This window comes from Lottia gigantea (assembly GCF_000327385.1).
Source record: "Lottia gigantea unplaced genomic scaffold LOTGIsca_114, whole genome shotgun sequence".
In the NCBI taxonomy this organism is placed as follows: domain Eukaryota; kingdom Metazoa; phylum Mollusca; class Gastropoda; family Lottiidae; genus Lottia; species Lottia gigantea.
In genome coordinates, this window is record NW_008707106.1 from 182,142 (window position 1) to 206,921 (window position 24,780).

Genomic DNA, 24,780 nt, shown 5'->3' on the forward strand with positions numbered 1-24,780 from the left:
CCATGTCTATAAGCAGAAAATGATAGTTGCATATTCAAAAAAACAAGAACTTAAATGATAATATTGTTCATAGTAAACTAAAAACAATCAGTACATGACAGATACTATACTTCTTATTTTTTCTAATTTCAGATCAGAATATGAACAGAAGAAAACCCAAAATCAAGACCCTTAATCCTAATTTCTAAATAAAGTGTCTTCTCCACCCTAGGCCTGTACATTTGGGAGAATCAAACCCTCCCTTCCCCGAAACCTAACCCTATGAAATGTCACAAATGGAACTTATGTATTTAAAACGGTTGCAAACCCTCAACATATTCCTAACAAGAAATGTCATACTCTTTTCAGCTATTAAATTTATTTAAAACTGTTGCGAACCCCATGCCTTTCATGCTCCAGCTCGGCACTTCATAATAATTGCAAAAATAGCGTAATTTTAGCTAGAAATAGCTGAAAATAGAGCTGAAAATAGCAGACTGGGTACTTAGAATAATTTTAAATATTTTCTATAATTTACCTAGAAATAGCTGAAAATTGAGTCGAAAATAAAAAAGTGTGATTTTCTAAGATAGAAGCTATTTTGGCGCTATTCTCGAGCTATTTTCTATTTTAAGTGCTAAACTCAGATCCTGCACCTTCATGAAAATTTACCAGAAAAACGACAGAGCAGTAAAAAATTTAAAAAGCGAGTTATAGCATGGATCTAAAATCATAACTGTCAACCGACTTTTAAAATTTCATAGCTGATTATGGCTTAGTCTGCATAGTAGAAACCAAAGCAAGTAACTGGGATGAACTTGAAATCGAAAGTTTTACAGTTAAAATGAATTCAAGAAAGGGAGCCCAAAAGAGTTCTGGGGGAGTGGCCATTTAAATAAAGGATCATCTTACTGACGTTCTTAAGATATTTAAAGCTGATAGTGATTTCTCGATGTGGTATTCATTCGACGAGAAAATTTTAGGACATAATATTGTATTTTGTGTTGCTAACATACCCCCAATCAACTCAGACCAGAACAAGTGAATATGATGACTTCTTATTGCCAGACGACTATACAGAAGATGTTGAAGATTTAAATTTCTACATTAAAAATAGGTTCGAACAAAATACAGAAATGGTTTCATACGGATGAGCACTAGAAGGCAGTAATAAGAATACTGTTTAAGCTTCTTCCATTAACACTTTACCACCAAGAAATACTGATACCAGATAAAAACGCACCAAACAACAAGAGACTGAATTTGTGGGCAGTAATGATAGTAATGAGGTGAACTCTCTTGTTACTGAGCTATCATCTATAACCGCCATCTCTTTTGACCAATCCATGATAAATCAATTTGTTGGAAAATGCACCTTATTACATTTCAACTAGAATTGCTCTAGAAACTAAACTTAACAGTGAATTACAAAAAGAACTAACAAATATTAAACCTTTATTTCAATCTTCCATATGGAAATTTGAGTGCTAAAGATGCTTCTATTACTACTAATATTGATTCAATTATTTCAAAACCTGTATTAATAAATGATGGAATAATTCTTGGGAGAGCTATTATAGATAATAAAAATTATCCATATTTTGGTTCACTTAATTTAGTTACCTAAAAATGGAACTGTTTGAAAGTAGTAGACAACAATACATGATAGACAAACAAAATGAGTTAAAAGTAAAACTAGAACAGTACAATAAATATGGGAAAACATGGAGTAGAACTGATTCTGTTTTTAAAACATTAAGCACAATTCTAACAGTAGGAGTAACAGTGGCAACAGCCGTGGATTAATGCTTCCAGAAATTATCCTAACTATATTAGCTGCATTCACTGCTGTTCAAACTTCATCTTACTTTAGGTTTTACATCAAAAAAAAATATTATTATAAACAGAAAACAGATATTATCTTAAATGCCTATCTTAATAAATTGTTTATATTTTTCAAAAGATCAAGAGAAGATAAGAACATAACAGTTCAAGAACAAAAAAAATTCAATGAAGTTTTAGATAAATTTGATGTAGAAATGTCATCAATAAAAGTGACAAAAATATAATTATAAATATATACTTAATTATAGACGATGAAACATTCATAGAAAACATCCTTTTTCCAATCTTATCAAGGCTGTTTGTGATAAATTTTTAACATTTAAAGGTCAAATTGAAATAGATGGAAAGATATTTCAGGAATGAGAATACAAACAAGATATGAGACTTCTTGCTTTCAATGCCAAAACTTTTCTTAATATCTTTTCAAATATGGATGTCAATTCTGATGCCGCGAATTGGTGTTTTACAGGAAAAATAATTTTACTTACAGACAATTTCAAACCAATAAAAAGATCAAAAGTTGGTAGAGGAACTGATCTACTTAAAAAGATAAATGAATATGTAGATAAAAATTGTTATATACCAACAGATGGTAACTGTTTTATCAAATGTGTAAATCTTGTTTGAACAAAGATTTAACATTTGAGTTTCAAGGTTCTATCAACAGTTTATCAAAAGCAAATGGAAAAGGAGTAATGACAACTGCTAGAATTTATGAATTCAATATGAAACGTGATACTTCATTTCAAATTTATAATCCCAAAAATAGACATTTATATCCCAGAGATGTATACGATCCATTAGATTGGGTTTTATATTTACACAGCTCACATTTCTGTCTTAAGAAAAGAAGTGAAAAAAGTTCAGGCATCAAAGAAATAGAAGAGAATTATGAACAAATATGGAAAACTTGTAGCGATGATAATGCCGTAACACAAGTGCTTTCAGGAGGAGTGACGATGCGTGGGATTGCGAAACCTATACTGAAAATGAAATGCACAAAGCAATTCCTTATTCCTGTACTTTAGTTAATTTATAAAATCTAAGAAAAATGTTAGATTGAATAAAACGCAACTTTCCAGATCTAAATCCTATTGATAACATTTCAGAAAATTTTTACAATGAACTAATGAATATAGTAAAAATATTTGTGGGTAAAGATTTTATAGATCAAATGTTTCAATATTTTAGTCAATATGATAGAAAAAGATTAACATTGATTTCTCATAACAGTAGTGGTTTTGATAACTGGATTGTACTTAAAAACGCAGTAAAGCTATCGCATTGGCTACTACAAACACAGAGAGGCATTCTGAATTTTTCCATCATCGAATCCATTCACTAGTGAAGACAGAAAGAAATAACAACCAGCAATAAAAATTATGTATTAATTTTACATGATCCTATCAACATGAAAAAACCAGTTTGGCGGCATGTGGGAATTCATCTAATCTACCCCTGAATTTGAGAAAGATCATGGTTGTAGACATTGCAAAATACACTGAAGATAATTGGGAATCTTTAAGACACGAATGGGAACCATATGCAAAAATGGATACCTTGTGTCTTGGAGCTTGTTTAGTAAAATATAATAAAGTTATGAAAGAAGCTGCAAACCAGAATATTTCCAATAATCTAACAGCTCCTTCTTTATCTTTTAAGGGTTGGTATTATTTGTATCATTACGATTAATCAATGGTTGAAAAAGAATATTACACACATCCGTTTATTAAATATTTTATCAGGCAATCTATTAAAGGAGTAAGAGTTTCATTTACAACAGATAAAATGAATGAAATTTGTAACATATTCAAGCAATATAGTGAAACAAATCATGATAACATAATTGATTTATTTTAAAGATATAGTAAAAGTAATAAAAATAAAACAGAGGTTACTTCAAAACTTAAAAAATATAAATGAGACATGTTCTAAAGTAATGGCATTTGATGCTAACGCTTTGTATGCTTCTGCTATGTCAGATTTACACCCAAAAACAGAAAGTGGTAGACCGTTTTACCAGAAGAAGAAAACGAATTTGTAAAACACTTCAATGCACAATAATATAGACCCAGAACTGCTATTCTTAAAGTCTGGTTTGAATATCCCAAAAACATGTTTTTCAGGCAAATACCAGCAAGAGATAAAATAACTTTTACGAACCAGGAAGGTAGAAAGGAAACAGGCGAATTATTAGAATATTAGATGTCATAGTGTATGAATAAAATTTTCAAACTCCACCATATAGAGATTACACTTTAATTTTGAGAGATCTAAGAAATAAATACAAAAGAGAAGGTAATATTGTGGCTAGTAATTGTATGAAATTATTAGGTAATTCTTTGTAAGATAAATCAATTCAGAAAGATGTAACTAGACATCTATGAGTGTTTACAGATTTACTGCAACTACTCCACTTAACCTGTTTAGATTTACGATTAGATTCAAACGATAATCCCAAGCCAAGAGAAGAACCTATTAACAGAATAGACCAAGCAGCGCTAAAACACGATATTCTATACAGAGATCATACAGACTTAGAATCGAGACATAAAGTGGATCAACAAATGATTAATGAAAATCCTACTTTTAAAGAAAAAGTTGAAAGAGCTATAGTCACAAGACTTTTAAAATCAAAAATCAAATTAGGCATGGGAATAAAGAATTCAGAAAAACTAAAAACTTAATATAAGTTAAAGTTTACGCCAAAGATGATATATGGTTAGCTGATTTAATTAATATGCCAGTTGAAAGAGGATATAAATATTGTTTAAACTTTATAGATTTATATACAACATATGTTTGGGTTATTCCTCTAAAAAAAAATCAGGAATGTCAGTGAAACATGCTTTCGAAACAATTATGAAACAATCTGACAGACAACCCAGAAATTTATGGTACAATTTTATAACAAAAATATGAAATCCCTTAGATTTGAAACTTAAAGTATATATAACGAAGGTAAAGCTATTGAAAGATTTAATAGAACTCTAAAAAACAAATTTTTCAAAAAGTTCACAGAATTTAATTTCTCAAAAAAGGCTTAAAATATTACCAATTGCTGTCGAAGAATATAATAACAAAATACATTCATCTATAGGTGTGACTCCTACGCAAGCCTCAAAGAATCCCAATATCATATTGTCAATTAACACACAAAACAACTTTGAAAATGAGATATCTAATTTAATTATCAAAGTTTGTATCTATAAATATAAAAGTAAATTCAAAAAAGGTTACATTGGATATTGGACCAATGAAATATTTATCATTGATAAAGTTAATAATATTTCACCACCAACTTATAATTAAGTAGATCTTCACGGTGAAGAAATCTTGTGCAGATTTTATCAAAACGAACATCAAAAAAGTGACTTTTAAAAAATGATTAGTTTCGAAGACTTCATACGAAGATATGGAACAGTTACTACAACGAACTTGCAATTAATACAGAAGATCTGGGTGTGAAGCCTTTTTTCTATTGTATGCGTGATGAAATATCATCATTGAAAAATTGGAAAAAGTTCTAAGCTATAACTAATATCCATACTTCAGATCAAAAAGGTGTTCGTCATTCTGCTTTATTCAAAGGCAATGAGGAATCAATGTATTTTTTTCATTCATTGGATAAGATCCAACTAAAGAAATAATTGATTTGAATCATCATCCAATAGAATGGTATACTTTTCAAATCCAAAAACCAGGAGATAGTTTAGGCGAACCATTTGAACAAATTATCATAAATCTAGTTAAAAAAATTTTGGTTTAGGACAATCAACCAATCCTTCTCCTACATTATCAATCAATAAATTCAAACCATATTTTGTGGATGTTATAGGAGACACACTTCAAGATGACATAGATATGAACAATTTCAAAATAGCTAATTTAAAATTTCCTCAACACAAAAAAGATGCAATAAATAAAGGTTATTTAATCCAAGCAACTAAAAGTATACATCACACAATGTCTACATTAGATAAAGATAGTAAGAGTTAATTAGAAACCATAAAAAACTTTTAGATGACAGTAAAAACAATAACAATTGGTGAATATAGGAGTTAGATGATAAAATAAAAAAAACATAAATTAGATACTTAACAATTAATTGAGGGTGGTTCAATTAGTAAAGAAGAATTAGCCAAGTTTATTGATAACAATGAATTAGAAAAAGAACTTGCTAATATTAAAACCTATATTCAACAAAAAATAAATCATATATGCAACAACTATTAGCCAATGTAGTAGATAAAACTGAGTTACAAAATCTTACTTTATTGATTTCTAAATTAGATGATAAAATAGCAAAACATAAATTAAGATACTAAACAGCTAATCGAGAGTGATATGAATGAAGATAAATTACAACATTTTATAAGAAATAAGAAAGTTGGGAAATGAAGTGGGGGTATGCCTTTAATATGCTGTCGTAAATGCTGCCATGAGCTCATATTACAGTATAACATGGTTCAATCCACCCGAGAGCTTTATATACCATAACTGGACATAGAACATTTTTAAAAAATATAAAAGGGAGGGTGTCTTGAAAACAACTTAAACTTTGATTTCTATTGGCGTTGACAGTCAGGTTAATCTAATTAGCCGATTTATCTAATAATAACCCCATGTTAAGTGAATGGATGTTATATATCAATGGAAAGCTCATAATCTCTACATTACAAAATCAAAAGATTTATTGCCATATCTCTGTTAGGGACTGAGATATAGCACTTTAAAGGCTGATATTTAGACCCCTGTAAAGTCGGAAATAGGTATCTGACCCCAAAGATCAAAAAGTCATCTGATAGACAAGGTCAAAAATTATCATCACAGTAAATATGAAGGTCATCAAAGGTCAAGGTCATGAGATATACGCCTTCAAACTTCAAAACATCCGGTCGTACACAAAAATGAGGCAAACAAAAATGGCGGCAAACATGTTACTTTCGCTACGAATTTTTTTAGTTTAAAAAGTTTGTATGAAGGCTCGTAATATAATGCATATGTTATTATTGACATAAATCAATTCCACCGGAAGTGATACCATGAAAATAACGTTTCAACACAATTTTCACATGTCGTCATCAGATGAAAATGATCATTGAAAATTGAGTTGAAACGTTATGTGCTTTGTTATTAAAGAAGTGAGTTATACCATAATATACCCCTTGTGTTTTTTGTTATATCTACTCTCCACTTCTAAATGTCAGACAGACAGACCCTCCTGTTGACTTAACCACTAAAGAGTGACTACAATAAGTGGGACTTCAGGTTTATAAGGTTACATGGACTTGTCAAACACTTGGATAGATAGATAGATAGATAGATAGCCCCTCCTGTTGCCGCATAAAGACTTAACCACTAAAGAGTGACTACAATAAGTGGGACTTCAGGTTTATAAGGTTACATGGACTTGTCAAACACTTGGATATGGATAATGCAATGAAAGCAGTTGTTGCTGAAAATAATTCAACTGAACCACATTAAGAACAGCCAGTATAGGATATGAAAATAATTCAACTAGATCAGTATAAGAACAACCAATATAAGAACAACCAGAATAGGATGTGAAAATCACTCAACCAAACCAGTATAAGAACAGCCAGTATAGGTACACCAGTATAAGAACAACCCGTATAGGATATGAAAATAACTCAACTAAACCAGCATAAGAACAGCCAGTATAGGAACACCAGTATAAAAATAACCAGTATAGGATGTGAAAATAACTCAACTAAACCAGTATGAGAACAGCCAGTATAGGAACACCAGTATAAGAACAACCAGTATAGGATGTGAAAATAACTCAACCAAACCAGTATAAGAACAACCAGTTATAAGATATGAAAACAACTCAACTAAACCAGTATAAGAACACTAGTATAGGATATGAAAATAACTCAACTAAACCAGTATAAGAACAACCAGAATAGGATATGAAAATAATTCAACCAAACCAGTATAAGAACAACCAGTATAAGAACAACCAGAATAGGATATGAAAATAATTCAACCAAACCAGTATAGGAACACCAGTATAAGAACAACCAGTATAAGAACAACCAGTATAGGATATGAAAATAACTCAACCAAACCAGTATAGGAACACCAGTATAAGAACAACGAGTTATAAGATATGAAACAACTCAACTAAACCAGTATAAGAACTCTAGTATAAGATATGAAAATAACTCAACTAAACCAGTATAAGATATGAAAATAACTCAACTAAACCAGTATAAGAACAACCAGTTATAAGATATGAAAATAACTCAACTAAACCAGTATAAGAACAACCAGTTATAAGATATGAAAATAACTCAACTAAACCAGTATAAGAACTCTAGTATAGGATATGTAAATAACTCAACTTAACCTGTATAAGAAAAACCAGTTATAAGATATGAAAATAACTCAAATAAACCAGTATAAGAACAACCAGTAATAAGATATGAAAATAACTCAACTAAACCAGTATAAGAACAACCAGTTATAAGATATGAAAATAACTCAACTAAACCAGTATAAGAACAACCAGTATAAGATATGAAAATAACTCAACTAAACCAGTATAAGAACAACCAGTTATAAGATATGAAAATAACTCAACTACACCAGTATAAAAACAACCAGGATAAGAACAACCAGTATAGGATATGAAAATAATTCCACCAAACCAGTATAGGAACACCAGTATAAAAACAACCAGTATAGGATATGAAAATAACTCAACCAAAAGTAGTACAAGAGCTTACATATTGGTCGCACAGGGATTCCCCATTCCATTTCATATCATGGGGAAAATGCGTCCAATATGTAAGCTCCCCAAAAAGACCTTAACTCCATACATTTCATAAGCTCTTACACCAAAAGACCTAAACATCCTACATTTCATAAATTCTTACACCTATACACCCTACATTTCATAAATTCTTTCACTAAAAAAGACCTAAACTCCCTATAAATTCTTTCACCTATACTCCCTACATTTCTTACACCAAAATCACCTTCAATCAATTTCCTACATGCCATCAAAAAAAGCATTAAAAATACCCTTATATAAAAATAACATAACATTTTTAATAGCCTCGTTTTAAGTAATGTTATTTTTAGTCTAGAAACTTCTAGAAAAGGGAGATAACTCTTGTTTTTGGGAAAACAATTTTCTACTCAAATATTAAACCTTAAAAATGGCAAATAAAATACTAGATCCAATCTTTAGATTATACAATCCGATTCGTTATTCATTTAACAAGAAAAAAGAGGATTATATTTTCATCTCACCGACTGTTGGTTCTAAATCCCAATTGAATGATGATGGTAGAATTACCTTCGAAATAAATTCATTATCGAATTGGTTGCTTCTTTCCGATGCTTATTTCAGATGTGATTTCAAAATTAAAGATGGAACTCAGAATCAAGTACCACAAACTAATACGTTAGAAAACAATTTCTTTCCATCTTTATTTAGCGAGATGGTTTTGGAAGCTGGTTCAAATCCGATAGAAACAATTACACATCCTGGGGAATTCGACACAATGTTGAAAACAGTTTTATATCCTAAAGATTTCGATTCAGTCTCAGGTTGGATACCCGATGTTGGCGATGGAAGTGTTTTAAAAGAAACGGTAAGAAATCTTGCAAATGATGCTGATTTAGCTAGAATGAGAGTTGTTGCTCGAAACACAATAGAAAGAGTAGCACAAGCAACTAATCATGGATTCGAAAAACGAGTACTTCAGTATAATAATGTTGTTGAGAATAATAGGTGGGGTAATTACGTAAATTGGAAATTATATCCTTTATTCGGTCTGTTGGAACATAGAAAAGTTTCCATAGGGTTACCATATAAAATTCATCTACAAAGAGAAATCAACGATGATACGATATTCCTTGGAGAGAATGCTTCAGATGCAAAATTAGAAATAACAAATCTCCAACTTTTCATACCCGTAATAACACCATCAATTGAAGTAGAAACGAGAATATTCAACTCATTAACTAAAGATATTGAAATAGCTTTTCTTCATCGTAATACGGTTGGTAGCATGACTTTAACTGGAGAATCCACCACGTGGCCAATCACTAACACTATTAAACCAGCAAGATATTTAATGGTAGGTTTCAAGAACTTAGCAGATTCTCAAATGAATAACAATAATGCCTTCAGAGTGGCAATGAACCAAACTCAAGATCCTTTAATCCATAAAGTTCAAGTAAGATTAAACAAATAATTATCCTAACCAACCTTTAACAATTAATCAAACCACAAGGGATTATAATGAATTGTATAGAAACTATAAAAACATGTGTGAATTATTTGGAAATCAACCTCAGTTTGAATATGTAGATTTTGCACTTAATCATCCAATCTTCTGTTTTCATCTATCAGCTCACCAAGAAGATCTTTTCAAAACAGGAGTCAACATAAATATTCATATTGAAAAAACACAAGGAGATGTAACCGGTTATTGTTTACGACTCGAAGAAACAAAACATTTAATCAAAATAGCTGATAGAAGAATGATAAAAATAATAGAAGCTGTTGAAACAGATTCCCCAACTGTAATAACTTTCAATGGTAAAAAAAATCAGTAGAACTAAAAAACAAAGAAAGACGTTCAAGACCTATTTCAATATTACGAAGAAAACGAAGAAGAAGTGGAAATAAAAGATATCATAGATAACTACATCGAAGGAAAGAATCCAACGGATATAAAAGTTTTTCTTACGAAAAATGTTAATGATCTAGACTTGTCTAATATTGATAGCAAACGAAAGAACTTAATATTGTTTGACGACTGCGTAGCGCAAAGAAATCAAACTGTTCAACAAGAATTCTTCACGAAAGGAAGACATCACAACTGTCACTGCATATACCATTCCCAATCTTTTTACGGGATGGATTCTATGTTCATTAGAAAAAATGCAAATTATTTTTTATTATTTGAATTAAACGATAAAGATTTATTTCAAATCATTCAGTCGATAAATCACGGAATGGATAGAGATGCATTTAAAAAGATTTGTATATGTTAATTTTATTTTTTTTAAAATGAGTAGCAATTGGAATAATATTTTAAAAAGAAATAAAGAATATATCAAAGCTAAGAATAAAATAAAGACCCAAGTTGAAAATAACAGATTACAACAACTCGGATTAACGGAAAATCTACAAACTCTATTTCAACCCATATTAAAATCTCAAGAGAATATTAAAAAGAAATTAGCTTTAGAATATAAACCTCCTATAGAACCTCATAAAGATCACCCCAAACCCATTGAATATGGTGGTATTATAATTAGGACATTAGATGATATTAATAGTCTTTTTTCAAACCCTAAAGCAGATTTACCAAAGAGTATTACACCAATCACTGATGATGAGGGGTTATTGTTTAATGGATTTAGAATAAAATTTAGGGCAAATTCCCCTTTATTCAAAATCGATACAAAAAACTTAATATTTACATTAACAAAAGGGTTAATAGATATAATGAATGGTGGGTATATTGGCATTGCTGATTACAAGGATTTACTAGCATACTCAAAATTTTTACATGCAATAAGAAAGTCGGGACCCGAAACAAGAAGATCGAAAGCAGTTGAAACATATATAAAAAAAGTTATTCCTGATGAATATGAAGTTGATGAAGCAGATGATGAAGAAGAGGTATCAGATGATTATGCAGAAGATTATCCATCAATCACACAAGATATAAACGATTTCGAAGATATGGTGGCATCTGGACAAGGTATAACGTTTTTATCCGACAACAACGAGGAACTACTTAATAGATTAGGAGTAATATTAGCAGCAATGAAGGATGGACATCGATTACACAGACAATAAAATGAAGTGAATTGTATACTTAAAAAGACTCCTAGAGAAAGATATTATAGATAAAAATGATTATAAAAGCGTGATTAAAAATGTCAAATAAAGAACAACTATTCGTTATCACCTCAAATAAATCAGACATTAAATTGTCTCTAGATTATGAGTACGAACTCGATCGCAATCAAGAATATGAATTGGGATTAAAGTATTTCTCTGTTTACAATTCCATTAGAAATATCAACGAAAAAAAATAACCAAATAAAAATATCAACAGATAATGGAGTTACGTTCAAAACCATACGTTTACTACCAGGAAGCTACGAATACATAGCCATTAAGGAATACCTATCTGAATATGGAGGAAGTGTCAATGGTAAAAACAATATTGAATTCGAAGGTAATTTGAATCTGGACAAAATAAAATTGATATTAAGAAATAATAGTCAAGTTGATTTCAACGTAGAAAATTCATTAAATGCGTTACTAGGATTTGATAAACAAATATACACCCAATCCACTTTAGCACCACACAAAGCTAATAGCGAGAATGATATCGATGTGATAAATGTACATTGCAATTTGATAAACTGTGGATTTTTCAATAAATACAAACGTCAGATTATTTACAGTCTTCCAACATTCACTGTACCGATTGGATATAGAATTATAGAGAAACCATTTCAAACGACATATTTACCACCTAATTCCTTTATGATTAAAGATATAAATCTGGAAATCAAAGATGGTAAAAATAGGTTTATAGATTTTGGTAACGAGGAAATTGTTATTCAACTTCATTTAAAAAAAAAAAATTAACACTCTTCATTCTCTTCATGAATAGTTAGATAATCGTAATCATCAGATTCGTAGTTTTCATCCATGTTCAATTCTTTTCCGTTGTTGAAAGGGTACATGATTCCTTCATTGTCCGGTGCTTTTCTCTTAACGAGATTTAGATAACTTCTAAAAACTTTCTTTTGTTTATCATCATCCTTTGGAATAACTACTCCATTGGTGAAACTTTTTACCCAAGGTTTCTTAAATTCATTCGTTACATCGTGTCCATTAGCTAATCGAATATAATCTTCTACGGATATCTTATCTTTAGAGTAACCCTTAAACGTTTTCTTTTCTTTTAGAATACCGTCGGATGTTAGAATGATATTGTATTTAACTTTTGGCGCTAAATATAAACCAAATATAATTCCACCATTACCGTAATCATTCTTTCCTTTACAATAATCATTTTCGGACACCAACCCAGCATCATTTAATTTATCCCAATTGCTAGACGATATGTATAAACTATCGGTATCCGTATAGTATATTTCAGGCTTATAAAATCCATCTATCACGCGAATAAAATTATTTATTATTTTTTCACTGTGAGATAAAACGAATGATCCCAAATGACTAGGTGTTAGTCGTGTAGATTTAGGAGGTGTACAGTCAAATTCTTTTTCTTCTTCATTTATCTCAACTATATATTGACTATCATTTACTTTTTCATAGTTTATAACGTGTGAATCGAAGTTGGCTTTTAAAGTCGCTTCACTCCATAGATGTCTCGATGTAGTTATATCCATCTGAATAGATTTACCATACAATGAATTACCTAATAATTTCATGCAATTACTACCTATGATATTACCTTCTCGTTTATATTTATTTCTTAGATCTCTCAAAATTAAAATATAATCTCTTTTGGGTGGAGTTTTAAAATTTTCTTCGTAAACTATACCATCTAATATTTTAATAATTCGTCCACCGGCTTTCACTATTTCTTGAATATCGACCGATGTTAAAACGTCGTAACACAAACCATTTCTGAACCTGATTTTAGTGCCAGTTTCCTTTTTACCTATTCTACTCGTAAAACTGATTTTATCTTTAGCTGGTATGGTTTGGAAGAACATGATGGTTGGATATTCAAACCAGACTTTTAAAATAGCAGTTCTAGGTCTGAATTTCTGCTCATTAAATAGCTTAACAAATTCTTTATTTTCTTCTTGTCGAAATGGTCTACCACTTTAGTTTAGTACATTTTATTTTTTTAAGTCTCGAATGAACCTCCGTTTTATCTGTTGGGTTAGCACTATATTCTTTGAATAAATCAATTATATTATCACTTGGTGTTTCTGTGTATTCCTTTAATATATTACAAATTTCATCTATTCTATTCGTTTCAAATGATTTTCCGATTTTCCGAAACTCTTCCTCCTTTAATACTTTGTCTGATAAAATATCTTATAAAAGGGTGTGTATGTGTACTTTTTCTACGTTTTCTTTTTCGGTGTGTTTCGGAACCATTCTAGTACTTTCATACCATTCTTCTTCAACCATTTCTTTATCATAATGATATAAATAATACCAACCCTTTAAAGATAAAGAAGGAGCCGTTAGATTATTTGAAATATTGTGAAATACAACTTCTTTCATTGCTTGATTGTATTTTATCAAACAAGCTCCGAGACATAACGTATCTCTTTTAGCGTAAGGTTCCCATTCGTGTCTTAAAGATTCCCAATTATCTTTGGTATATTTTGCAATATTAATATCGGTGAACTTTCTCAAATTCATAGGTAGATTAGATGAATTACCCCATGGCGCTAAACTAGATGTTTCATGTTGAAAGGAACATGAAATTAATATTTTGCAAATAATTAGAGGTACCCTTTATTTCTTTCTATCTTTTCCATTTTTTTGTAAATCTTCATTGGTGAATGAATTAGTTATAGGTAGAGACAGAATTCCTCTGAGTGTTTTTAAAGGGCATTGTGTTAGTTTTTTTTACGTTTTTGATCATGATCCAGTTATCAAAACAGCTAGCGTTATGAGCAATTAATGTTATTCTTTTTTTGGTCTATTTTTCCTAAACGTTGTAACATTTGATCGATACAATCTGTACCTACAAATATTTCTACTATATTCATTAATTTATTATAAAATTCTTCTGGAACATTATCTGTAGGATTTAAATGTGGAAAGTTATGTTATATTTTGTCTAACATCTGTCATTCCTGATTATAAGAAAATAACTATATAACGAAATGCTCCATATCACGATAATATCTTGCCCTATTCAACTTGGTAGACGAATGATTTAACTTGTATATTTGTATATTTTTAGTAGTACTAATCTCAACATCCTCGCATCTCCCGCATATTTTAGGTCTGGAGAGTATGCGAAATTACTCAGTTAACCTTCCCAAGAATTCACACTTTAACCGCACACCCAACACTCACTTAAATATTATCAACCCCAGTTCTTTATCACTGTCTGGTAGCTCTTGGTAGAACTATTATACGCTGTTTAACCATGGCCACTAGTTTAACCTCACCATGCCATGCAAGGAGTTGTGATCGTCACCCTCCTTTTATGTGACATTCGAAACCTTCTTATGCAATATGATTTATTGCCGACTTTCGTGTATTCTAAACGAAGAACCCTTCTTATTCCTTCTTATATGCAGTCCGTCTCTTAAATCTTGTTTATGAATATTATCATGAGACAAACTGCCACGAATGATTTCTACAGACCTCTTTAAGCTTTCTATTGGCAACCCTGACACGTGCATTCATGTCAGCCCAACCAGTTAACAAGATACTCGAAAATATAATACTGAAATTGGAGTCCTCATCTAAAACCTGACAAATATTATCAAAGAGTTGCATAAGGTTTCTTAAATGCACATACTTATTACCACCTTCATTCAAATTATTAATTCCCACATGTATTATTAAATATAGACAATTGAGTGATTTTCCAAACTTCAACGCTGTATCTAATACCAATGACCATTTCCCACCTGGAACAGGGATAACTAGCTGATTTTCATTTGCGTGTGCACCCAAATCCTTAACTAAAGAATCGCCTACCACCAACATTGTTACATGATTTGGCACTAAAGAACATCTGAACCTCGCTGGCTTTTTATCAAATTTATCGAAACGAACAACTAACAAATTCCATGGTAAACCATATTTATCTTCTCTGAATCCGGTTTTTGACTGATATAATAACATGTGTCTATCTCCTTTGTAGACCAATATACGAACGGATGATGCTTTAGACCAAATCTTGGGAAACCATATTGGTGTTGGCGACAACACTGGTACAACCATTGTGAAAATTACATTCTGTTGCTCTAAAAAAAACTTAATATAGACAAAATTAAATGGGGGGAAAATATAACAATTTTCATCTGAAGCAATAGCTTGAGCAAAAACATTGACTCCGGCTGACAAGGGAGAACAGGTAGGTGTATAATGTTTTAGCAATCCAGAAGAACCCTTCATACAATTCGAATTGCTCAACACGCAACCATGCCAATCTTGACAATTTACAATCCTTTTTCGAAATATGTCTTTACAATTCATACGCCGGATTTAATTTTGATTCAACAAAAATTAACTTCATCAATACATTTTTATCTTGTAAAATGAAAAATATATGTCTTGAAATATCTCATTCAGAGAATCAACAGGCATCAACAACAGCTTTATTGTCTACCAAAACATCAATCCGCGTATTTTTGATTGAAGGCCCAATCGATTTCAGTGTTAGCAACAAAGCCTTAGCTTCTTTCACATGTATAGGACTTAATAAATCAACCTCATCCCAATAATCGCCAAAACAACTTTGTGATCCTTGGCCCTTAAGCACAGCGCCCCACCTGAAGTTAGAAGAATCCGTAGCTAATTTAATAAATGTATGAAACTCTGGTTTCCATGGGATATAATTAGTAACCGAATCCAAAAACCGCCAAAAAGATATTTCATCTCTCAATTCGGAAGAAATGTACATAGTGTCTTTGTGCAATTGCATTAGCTTAGAAATAGAACTGAAACATACCGAAGTAAATAATCGTGCACCAGGTACTGGGAGCATGAAAGATATACATTTACCAGCGAATCGTTGTATTGTCAAGAGCGTGACATAATTTTTATTTAAAATTGCTTCCCTCAATACAGAAAATTTATCCCGTTTAGAATCCGCCAATTTGAAACATTGATTCTCACCATCAATTATAAAACCCAAATAAGTTATCTGGGAAATTGGTATAAATATTGATTTTGAAAGTCCTATACAATACCCCAAACGACAAACAATCTGACAAGCTACATAAAAAGCTAATTTAGCCTCTTCATAATTGTTTAAATAGCCTCTGCTTTGAAATTGTTCTATTAAGCGATCATCTATATAAATCAAATTATTAATACCTAGCTCTCTTAAATAAGCTGCAACAGTTTTGCTTAGTGTGTGATAAATAAGGGCTGACATCTTCCAATCAAATGGGAGAGTATTACACACATAAAAATAATCTCGCCATTTAAAACCCAACAGCCGCTTGCTACTTTCTGACACTAAATGTGATCATAACCAGATTTATCGTCTAATTTCGTAAGATATGAAAATGGCGTTACAAATCTTGGAACGTCGTTTAGGGAGTCCAGCGTAAATGGAGTGTCTAACATCCATTGATTTAAATACCTAAGATTCAAACACATTTTTGGCTTTGAAGGTTATACAGTAATTGGAGATACTATATATGGGGGTTTCACCACACCAGCCTTACCAAACTTTGAGATTGCCCCTGATTTTAACCTATTTTCAATTTCGGAATCTATTAAAACTTTAAATTCATGGCAGTTTCGGGAATTATCAAAAAATTTAGGTAGTGGATAATCATGATTAAATTGCTCTCCAGCATAAGAACCTTTAAAGTGCTTAATGTAATTTCCCACATTTACTCCATTTCTAATCCAATCTAAAATAAATTTTTAAGAATCATTTGTAATTTTAGTCCATTGAGAAATATGATTATGAAGTTCACCAGCTCGAAATGTTTTTGGTTTCTAAAAGGAATATCTTCTAGATGCGCAGACTTTCCAATATTATTAACCACATCCTCAGCCGATAACGTTTCGCTCCATTCAACTCTATTCCCATGAAAATCTACCCAATTTGGTTCATCCTTTAAATCAAAATATAAAAATAAATTTGCAACAAATTTTTCTTGAAAAGAACAATGACAATAAGAAATTTAAATAACTATATCAATCTTTCTTCTGGCACTTAGTACTAATATGCCACACTTATAACAAATTATATGAGAATGTGTATTAGGTTTCTTAGAAGACGAGGAATACATATTTTGTTTATAGGACCCTTTATTGCCCTGGGGGAGTTTCTGATCACCCCAAGACTTAAGGAACTTATGTTCCTTTTCCATTAGGCATGACTCAATTTTCGAGGATAGCATTAGAACTACCAAGGGGCCTACATAATGATTTGTTGGCCAAAAACCTTTGCAGTACAAAACTGTATTCTTCTGTGTTTACATTATTTGCCTTACGAGCTTTTTCATTCAAAAGAACAAGTTTCTGATGCAGAGTATCTATGTTCATCTCGGAGGTCCTGGAAGCATACTCTTTTACCTCCCTGGGCATAACATCAACCGATTCTTCTGTTATTCTCTTTTCCTGCAGGTCCACTTTTGACCTAAGCTTCTTCAATTCATCACGAATATCAAACTGTAAAAAATAATCATAGTGAACTCAAATCTTTCCAACCCCGTATAGACTGTGCAACATGGGTCAATGAGTTTAACTGATCCGGAGATCCATTTAATTGGCCAATTAATTGAGAAGACTGTTCTTGATTCTCAACGTCTAAAAGTGATATATACTTATCAAGCATCGAGTTAGACTTCCAACCCACATGTCCTTTAACTTGCTCATTAGATGCACCCAGATGCTTCAGAGTCAAAGCACAGCCACTCCTGAAACTATGGGGAGTTTCTCCATCCCAAACACCCGTTGATTTCTACTTCTTTCAGGTAAAACTGTATCTTGACCACAGGGCATAACTCTCCTACAAGAACCCTCTTTAATATTTTCGACGGGGATCACTTTTCACAGTTTTCCCCTCCGTCATGTGAATGTATAATCCGGACTTATCAGGTAATCAACGAATTTGATCTCTTTTAAGCCTTCCAACATCACCAGCTCTATCTCCCGTAAAGCACATAAGGGTAAAATATGGTTTGTCTCTAGCAAGAGCATACCGCTTCTTGCCAGATAGCCTATCCTTATGAGCAAGTTCATAATTAATTACCCTACACATTCTCACAATCTTATCGAAGAATAATGGCATAGCCTGACACGGTTGAACTAGAGCCTTAGATTGTTCCAAAGTAACAGCCTGGAGATGCCTTTTTATTGATGGAGCAGCCATCGGGTTACCGAAACCGAATACCTCATTCCAGTCTGACCCTCTGCCATGATCTCTAAAAATCGCCCTCAGCTGACCGATCAATGTATCTAATGATGACGCAGCACGCCTTATTGGACATTTACATGATGCCTTATCAGACTGAGTCCTAAACACACAACTATCCAAATGGACTTTTGTTTTCCCAGTGGAATCCTTCCAAACTAAAAACTCTCTCATCACTCCTGGAGATGCATTGTCCAAATTCAACGTAGAATCTACAGACATTAAAAACAAAGTTATCTGACTTAATTTTTCCTTTTCATGTGCATGTTTTGTATCAACCAGCAAATCAAATCTTGCATTCTCTTTTTAAAAACCATTCTATCCAATGAAAGCAACTGAAATGAGACCGACACAAAATTTAACCTAAACATATATTCTATGAAAACTCACTACTTTCTTCCCATATCTCTTCTGAATGACTATGCTGCATGATACCCAAAACACCTTTAGTAATTTTATTTTAATTAACCAACTAACGAGCTCAACCGCTTTAGATTGAAATAAACTGATTAAACTTGGTAAAAACAAACATAATTGTATATTTTCATGTATTAGAAAACCATTGTATCGATTTGAGCAAGTATGTCTATGGATTCAAAATGTTTCAATTACAAATATTGAATCTTTCTGATATTAAAAATCGAGACTAATTAACTTCATTAATTCATATATTCCCTTTTTAATTAACTTTATCAAAACTCAGTAGACATTTTGACAAACCATTATAAACCATTCATTATATATGAAATAACTCAAATCATACCAACTTTGACATACACTATGCGGTCAAAACCAACTGAGCTACATTTCTTTCAATCAAGTACTAGACCATATATTACTTGAGGTTAAAAATAACCTCTTGAGGCTGACAAAAGCACTACAGACCGACTAAACCGACTCACTTCAGGTAGACTACTTTCTTACTACCTCAAACCGCTTACTCCGTGATCACTTTCAAGATGACTGCACCATCGTCAGCTCAGGCTGACTACATCGTGGTCATTTCAGGCTGACTACACCATTTCACTTCAGGTTGATTACACCATGGTCATTTCAGGTTGATTGAACTATTGTCACTTCAAGCTGACTACACCATAGTCTTTTCAGGCTAACTACACCATGGTCATTTCAGGCTGACTACACCATGGTCACTTCAGGTTGATTACACCATGGTCATTTCAGGCTGACAACACCATGGTCATTTCAGGCTGACTACACCATGGTCACTTCAGGTTGATTACACCATGGTCATTTCAGGCTGACTGCACCATGGTCATTTCAGACTGACTGCACAATGGTCATTTCAGGCTGACTACATCATGGTCACTTCAGACTGACTACCTCAGACATTTCTAGCCGACTACACCATGGTCATTTCAGTCTGACTACACCCGGGTCGGATTCGTATATAATTAAAGATTTCAATTATTTTCAATTAATTGTTCCCAATTCTTTGACATCATCGTTTAATTCAAGCCTAGTATACCATTGATACGTTAAACCCAAAATAATTAATTTTAGTTACTTGCAAGAATTAAATTTGAAAGTTAAGACTGAATTTTGAAAGAAATTGTGCAGCTTATTAAAAACAAAATAATACATGAGTCTCCTTAACCCCCAATCGTCACTTCAGGTTGATTACACCAAGGTCATTTCAGGCTGATGCACCATGGTCACTTCAGGCTGACTACACCATGGTCACTTCAGGCTGACTATACTATGGTCACTTCAGACCGACTACACCATAGTCTCTTCAGATTGACTACTCCTTTAAAACCTTCAGACTGACGACTTTGCCAGTTCTTTAAACTTAAGACTGGTTATACCAGGACTACTTCATATTGACCACTTCCCGCTACTTCAGATTAACTACTCCATAATGATTTCAGATGTACTATTCCTTGCCAGTCCAAACATACTACTTCCTTATAACTTCAATGTGGATACATCCAGATCATTCAAATTTACCACTTGTTATCTCTTCAGATTTAATACTTCTTTCCAATTCAAATTTAACAATTGTTATCACCTCAAATTTACCACTTGTCACCATCTCAAATTTACCATTTATTTACCACTTGTCACCATCTCAAATTTATGACTTGTCACCGTCTCAACTTTACCACTTATTTACCACTTGTGACCATCTCAAATTGACCACTTGTTAACTGTTCAGATTTAGTACTTCTTGTCAATTAAAATTGACCGCTTGTCTCCACCTCAAATTTACTACTTGTTACCTGTTCAGAATTAGTACTTCTTGTCAATTGAAATTTACCGCTTGTGTCCACCTCAAATTTACTAATTGTTACCTGTTCAGATTTAGTACTTCTTGTCAATTGAAATTTACCGCTTGTGTCCACCTCAAATTTACTAATTGTTACCTCTTCAAATCTAATACTTCTTGCCAATACAAATTTAACTAGAACTGTTATAACGGTACCAAAGCAGTGCGCATCCAACCTGATACATCGATTTTAATGCATTTAAAAGTCATAATGAGATTTCTTACCGGGAAGAAAAGTATGTAAACATTCAATAGTAAAAAAATCGTTTAAACCGTTTAACGTTCGGTAGTGAAAAGACGCATGGATTTGATACCAATTGGTACTAAAAGGTGTTAACATTCGGTAGTAAAAAGTCGAATTTCAAATAGCTGTTAAGTTAAAAAAAACAAATTGCACAACAAAAATGGAAATATTTTGGGAAAGGTTTTGTCAGATACTATAACTTGTGTTACGGTCAAGAGATCAACAAAGGTCAAATAAAAGAAATATAAGCCTTAAAAATTCTAAAAAGCACAATTCAAAATACCAAGTGTTATATATCACTAGAAAGAATAGATTGTGTGTTATAAGGGCATAAGAGAAATTTTCACTATGTAAATTAGGTCACGTGACAGAGCTTTTTAAAGTTAAAACTCGCAATTTTCAATTGGCTGTAGAACCGGAAGTTAACGCTGCTCAATAAAAGAGAAAATATTATTGGATATATCTCGTAATGGGCAACAACTTTTGTTCAGATCAAAAGGTCAACAAAGGTTAAATAAAAGTAATATGAGCCTTTGAAGTTTCGAAAATTGCTGTTTTCGGACGCCTGTAAAACCGGAAGTATATGTCGCACATCAAAAATCAAAGTAAAAATGGTCATCTTAGATCAATGACCTTTGACCATGCAAAGGTCAAGGTCATTTACAAAAATACAATTTTTTAAAATTGTTAAACCTATTCCCTTTTTTAAAGTAAAGATTGCAAACAACTGTAATCTTGTTGTCCTAAGTAGTGATCTACTTTCATGCAAAATTTCTAGGGTGACAATTGCAAAATTTGCGAATTATGACAATTGCAAATATTTCAGGTGAAGGTAAATGCACACTGGATGTGCCACGCTCACTTTAAAAATTTTAATTTGTCTGTGATGAGGTGTACATTGTTAAATAATGTTCAAAATTGCAAGCGTTTACAATCATTAGATCATGAGATATTTGCAGCTTTACGTTTTCTAAGGCAACGGTTATTGTCGGTAGATTAAATAATATTAAATACGTAATGACTGGTTAACGTCATACGTCATTTCCGGTTGGAAAAAAATGCTTCATTTTACATTTAAACAGTAGCGACAAGCAAGGTATAAGAAATAATAGTGTCAGGCAATGTGTGACATGTGCAGTTTTGGCTGGGGAGCGTGACCAGAAGTAGACAAAAAAAAAAAAAAAAAAATAGTCATTTGCAAAACGAATGTAGGTAATTAGGTCACAGGTAAATCGGTCACTGGAAATTTGGTCACAGTAAAAAGGTCACACGGTAATTTGGTCACAGTAAAAAGGTCACACGGTAATTTGGTCACAGTAAAAAAGTCACACAGTAATTTGGTCACAGTAATACTGTCACATGGTAATTTGGTCACAGAAATAAGGTCACACGGTAAATCGGTCGCAGTAAAAGGGTCACACGATAATTTGGTCACAGTAAAAAGGTCACATGGTATTTTGGTCAAGGTAAAAAGGTCACATGGTAATTTGGTCACAGTAATAAGGTCACACGGTAATTTGGTCACAGTAATACTGTCACATAGTAATTTGGTCACAGTAAAATTACCCATTTTCAGTGGTGTTGGTTATCTTATTCATATCAACCGCTTGTAGTTGATAACTAGATTCAATAAATGGTGGAGGACGGGCAATGTCACAACTTAAGTAGGTTCGTGACTTTGCCCCCGACTTAGCACAAAATTTATTGAAATTGACTTTTAATTCAAATTTTTTTTTCTGATTCGATTGAAACCTAGTTTACCTGTGTATATTGGCTACATGGAAGTAGTGATGCTATTTAAAAGGCGAAAGCCGCGATGAGATTTGCTGCTGGTGGGCGTATAGCCATGTGGGCGTCCACTCGTATATATTAGCACCGTTGCTCGTAAATTTCCACGCCTGTCCCAATGACCTGAGCGTTTTTCAATTTTTTGGGTAGGATGAGATGGGCGCCCTTCAGATACGTGCGAAGCATCTCACCCTACTCCCACCCGAAAATCGAAAAGAATCTGCTTTGAAACGCTCACGTTATTGGTACAGGCACGGAAATTTATGAGTAGTGGAGATGATATATAAAAAAAATATTAAATCAACTTCATTGCTGAAGTCAATACTGGATGATTTCACAGGCTGCATTCAGTGAGTGAGAATTCTGTCATTTGGAATGGCGAGAGTCGGCAAAAAACGGTGGTATGGCTTGCAAGCTTAAAAGGCAGATCGGTGGCGGGTTGTATCAGCAATAACTATATAGCTGCAGATTGACAGGTATACCAAATACTGTTCGACCTTTCAAGGCCCCACAAGGTCCACCCATCTCTGGCAGAGGGCAAGCAGAACAATATATTATGTATTATGAAATGAATATCACTACACCAGTTACCAGTAATTTCATTTTACTAGTTTTGCCTTGACCAGATCACTGTGTGACCATATTACTGTGACCAAATTACCGTGTGACCTTATTACTGTGACCAAATTAAGATTAAATACATATTCCTATTCAGATTTAACACTTTTTGTGAATGCAGATTTACTGTTTTGAAAATTCAGATATAAAACCTTTTGAAAATTCAGATATAAAACTTTTTGAAAATTCATATATAAAACTTTTTGAAAATTCTTATCTAACAGTTTTTTCCACTACATACTAACAAGACCCTTGTTCACCTGAGTTTAACCAATTCTTATCATTTCAAACTCTCTTTACTATGACCAATCCATATTGAGTACTGTTGACGACTTTTAACTGACTATTCCTTTACTACTACTGGCAGACTATGACATGACCATTTTAAATAGACTATACTTTCAATACAAATAACTAAATAACGTAAAAATGTTTAAGTAAATGTTATTTTTATAAATTAAGTCTATTATATAAGTTCACCCAAAAAGAATTGGTCTCATTACAATAGCTTAATCAATATCATACTTAATAGCGCCTAAAGTGTAATTTATTATGTATTCTAATAACCAATAATCACCTCACTCTGAATAAATTATGGACGCTGATTTAAAGTTCACACTAAATATAAATTTTAGGAGGACCGATTGTTCCTTTTGGTGACATTCCAATTCTCAGGAGAAAACAAGCTGAAACATTGGTTTTTCCTATTAACAAAAAAAAATAAAATAAATTGAAATATTTATGATTACCTCCTCATTTTCTTTGATTTAGCTTCACCATCCGTTGCCATCTTACCCTTGTCATCTTTATTTGCTACCTATTGTAAAACATTATAGACCAAAACTAACACTTAATATTATTAATAAATTTCTTCTTCAATATTGTCTATGTATTTC

The 24,780-nt window shown here is 32.3% G+C and overlaps 5 protein-coding genes across 5 annotated transcripts; 3 read left to right on the plus strand and 2 right to left on the minus strand.

Annotated features, from left to right (window-relative positions):
- Positions 1 to 3,375: 3,375 nt before the first annotated feature.
- Positions 3,376 to 4,511, plus strand: LOTGIDRAFT_171381 (hypothetical protein; the record flags this gene model as incomplete). The annotated part of the gene is made up of 2 exons (XM_009047573.1): positions 3,376 to 3,487; positions 4,222 to 4,511. 2 exons carry the CDS (start codon positions 3,376 to 3,378, stop codon positions 4,509 to 4,511), a joined length of 402 nt encoding a protein of 133 aa, XP_009045821.1.
- A 4,503-nt stretch (positions 4,512 to 9,014) lies between these two features.
- On the plus strand, positions 9,015 to 10,058 carry LOTGIDRAFT_171382 (hypothetical protein; the record flags this gene model as incomplete). Its single annotated transcript, XM_009047574.1, has 1 exon — positions 9,015 to 10,058. The coding sequence occupies one exon, from the start codon at positions 9,015 to 9,017 to the stop codon at positions 10,056 to 10,058; it is 1,044 nt and encodes a 347-aa protein (XP_009045822.1).
- Positions 10,059 to 10,879: 821 nt separating this feature from the next.
- On the plus strand, positions 10,880 to 11,677 carry LOTGIDRAFT_171383 (hypothetical protein; the record flags this gene model as incomplete). Its single annotated transcript, XM_009047575.1, has 2 exons — positions 10,880 to 11,327; positions 11,472 to 11,677. 2 exons carry the CDS (start codon positions 10,880 to 10,882, stop codon positions 11,675 to 11,677), a joined length of 654 nt encoding a protein of 217 aa, XP_009045823.1.
- Positions 11,678 to 12,477: 800 nt separating this feature from the next.
- On the minus strand, positions 12,478 to 15,790 carry LOTGIDRAFT_171384 (hypothetical protein; the record flags this gene model as incomplete). Its single annotated transcript, XM_009047576.1, has 3 exons — positions 12,478 to 13,693; positions 13,992 to 14,041; positions 15,206 to 15,790. 3 exons carry the CDS (start codon positions 15,788 to 15,790, stop codon positions 12,478 to 12,480), a joined length of 1,851 nt encoding a protein of 616 aa, XP_009045824.1.
- A 2,845-nt stretch (positions 15,791 to 18,635) lies between these two features.
- On the minus strand, positions 18,636 to 19,377 carry LOTGIDRAFT_171385 (hypothetical protein; the record flags this gene model as incomplete). The annotated part of the gene is made up of 2 exons (XM_009047577.1): positions 18,636 to 19,159; positions 19,338 to 19,377. 2 exons carry the CDS (start codon positions 19,375 to 19,377, stop codon positions 18,636 to 18,638), a joined length of 564 nt encoding a protein of 187 aa, XP_009045825.1.
- Positions 19,378 to 24,780: the final 5,403 nt, after the last annotated feature.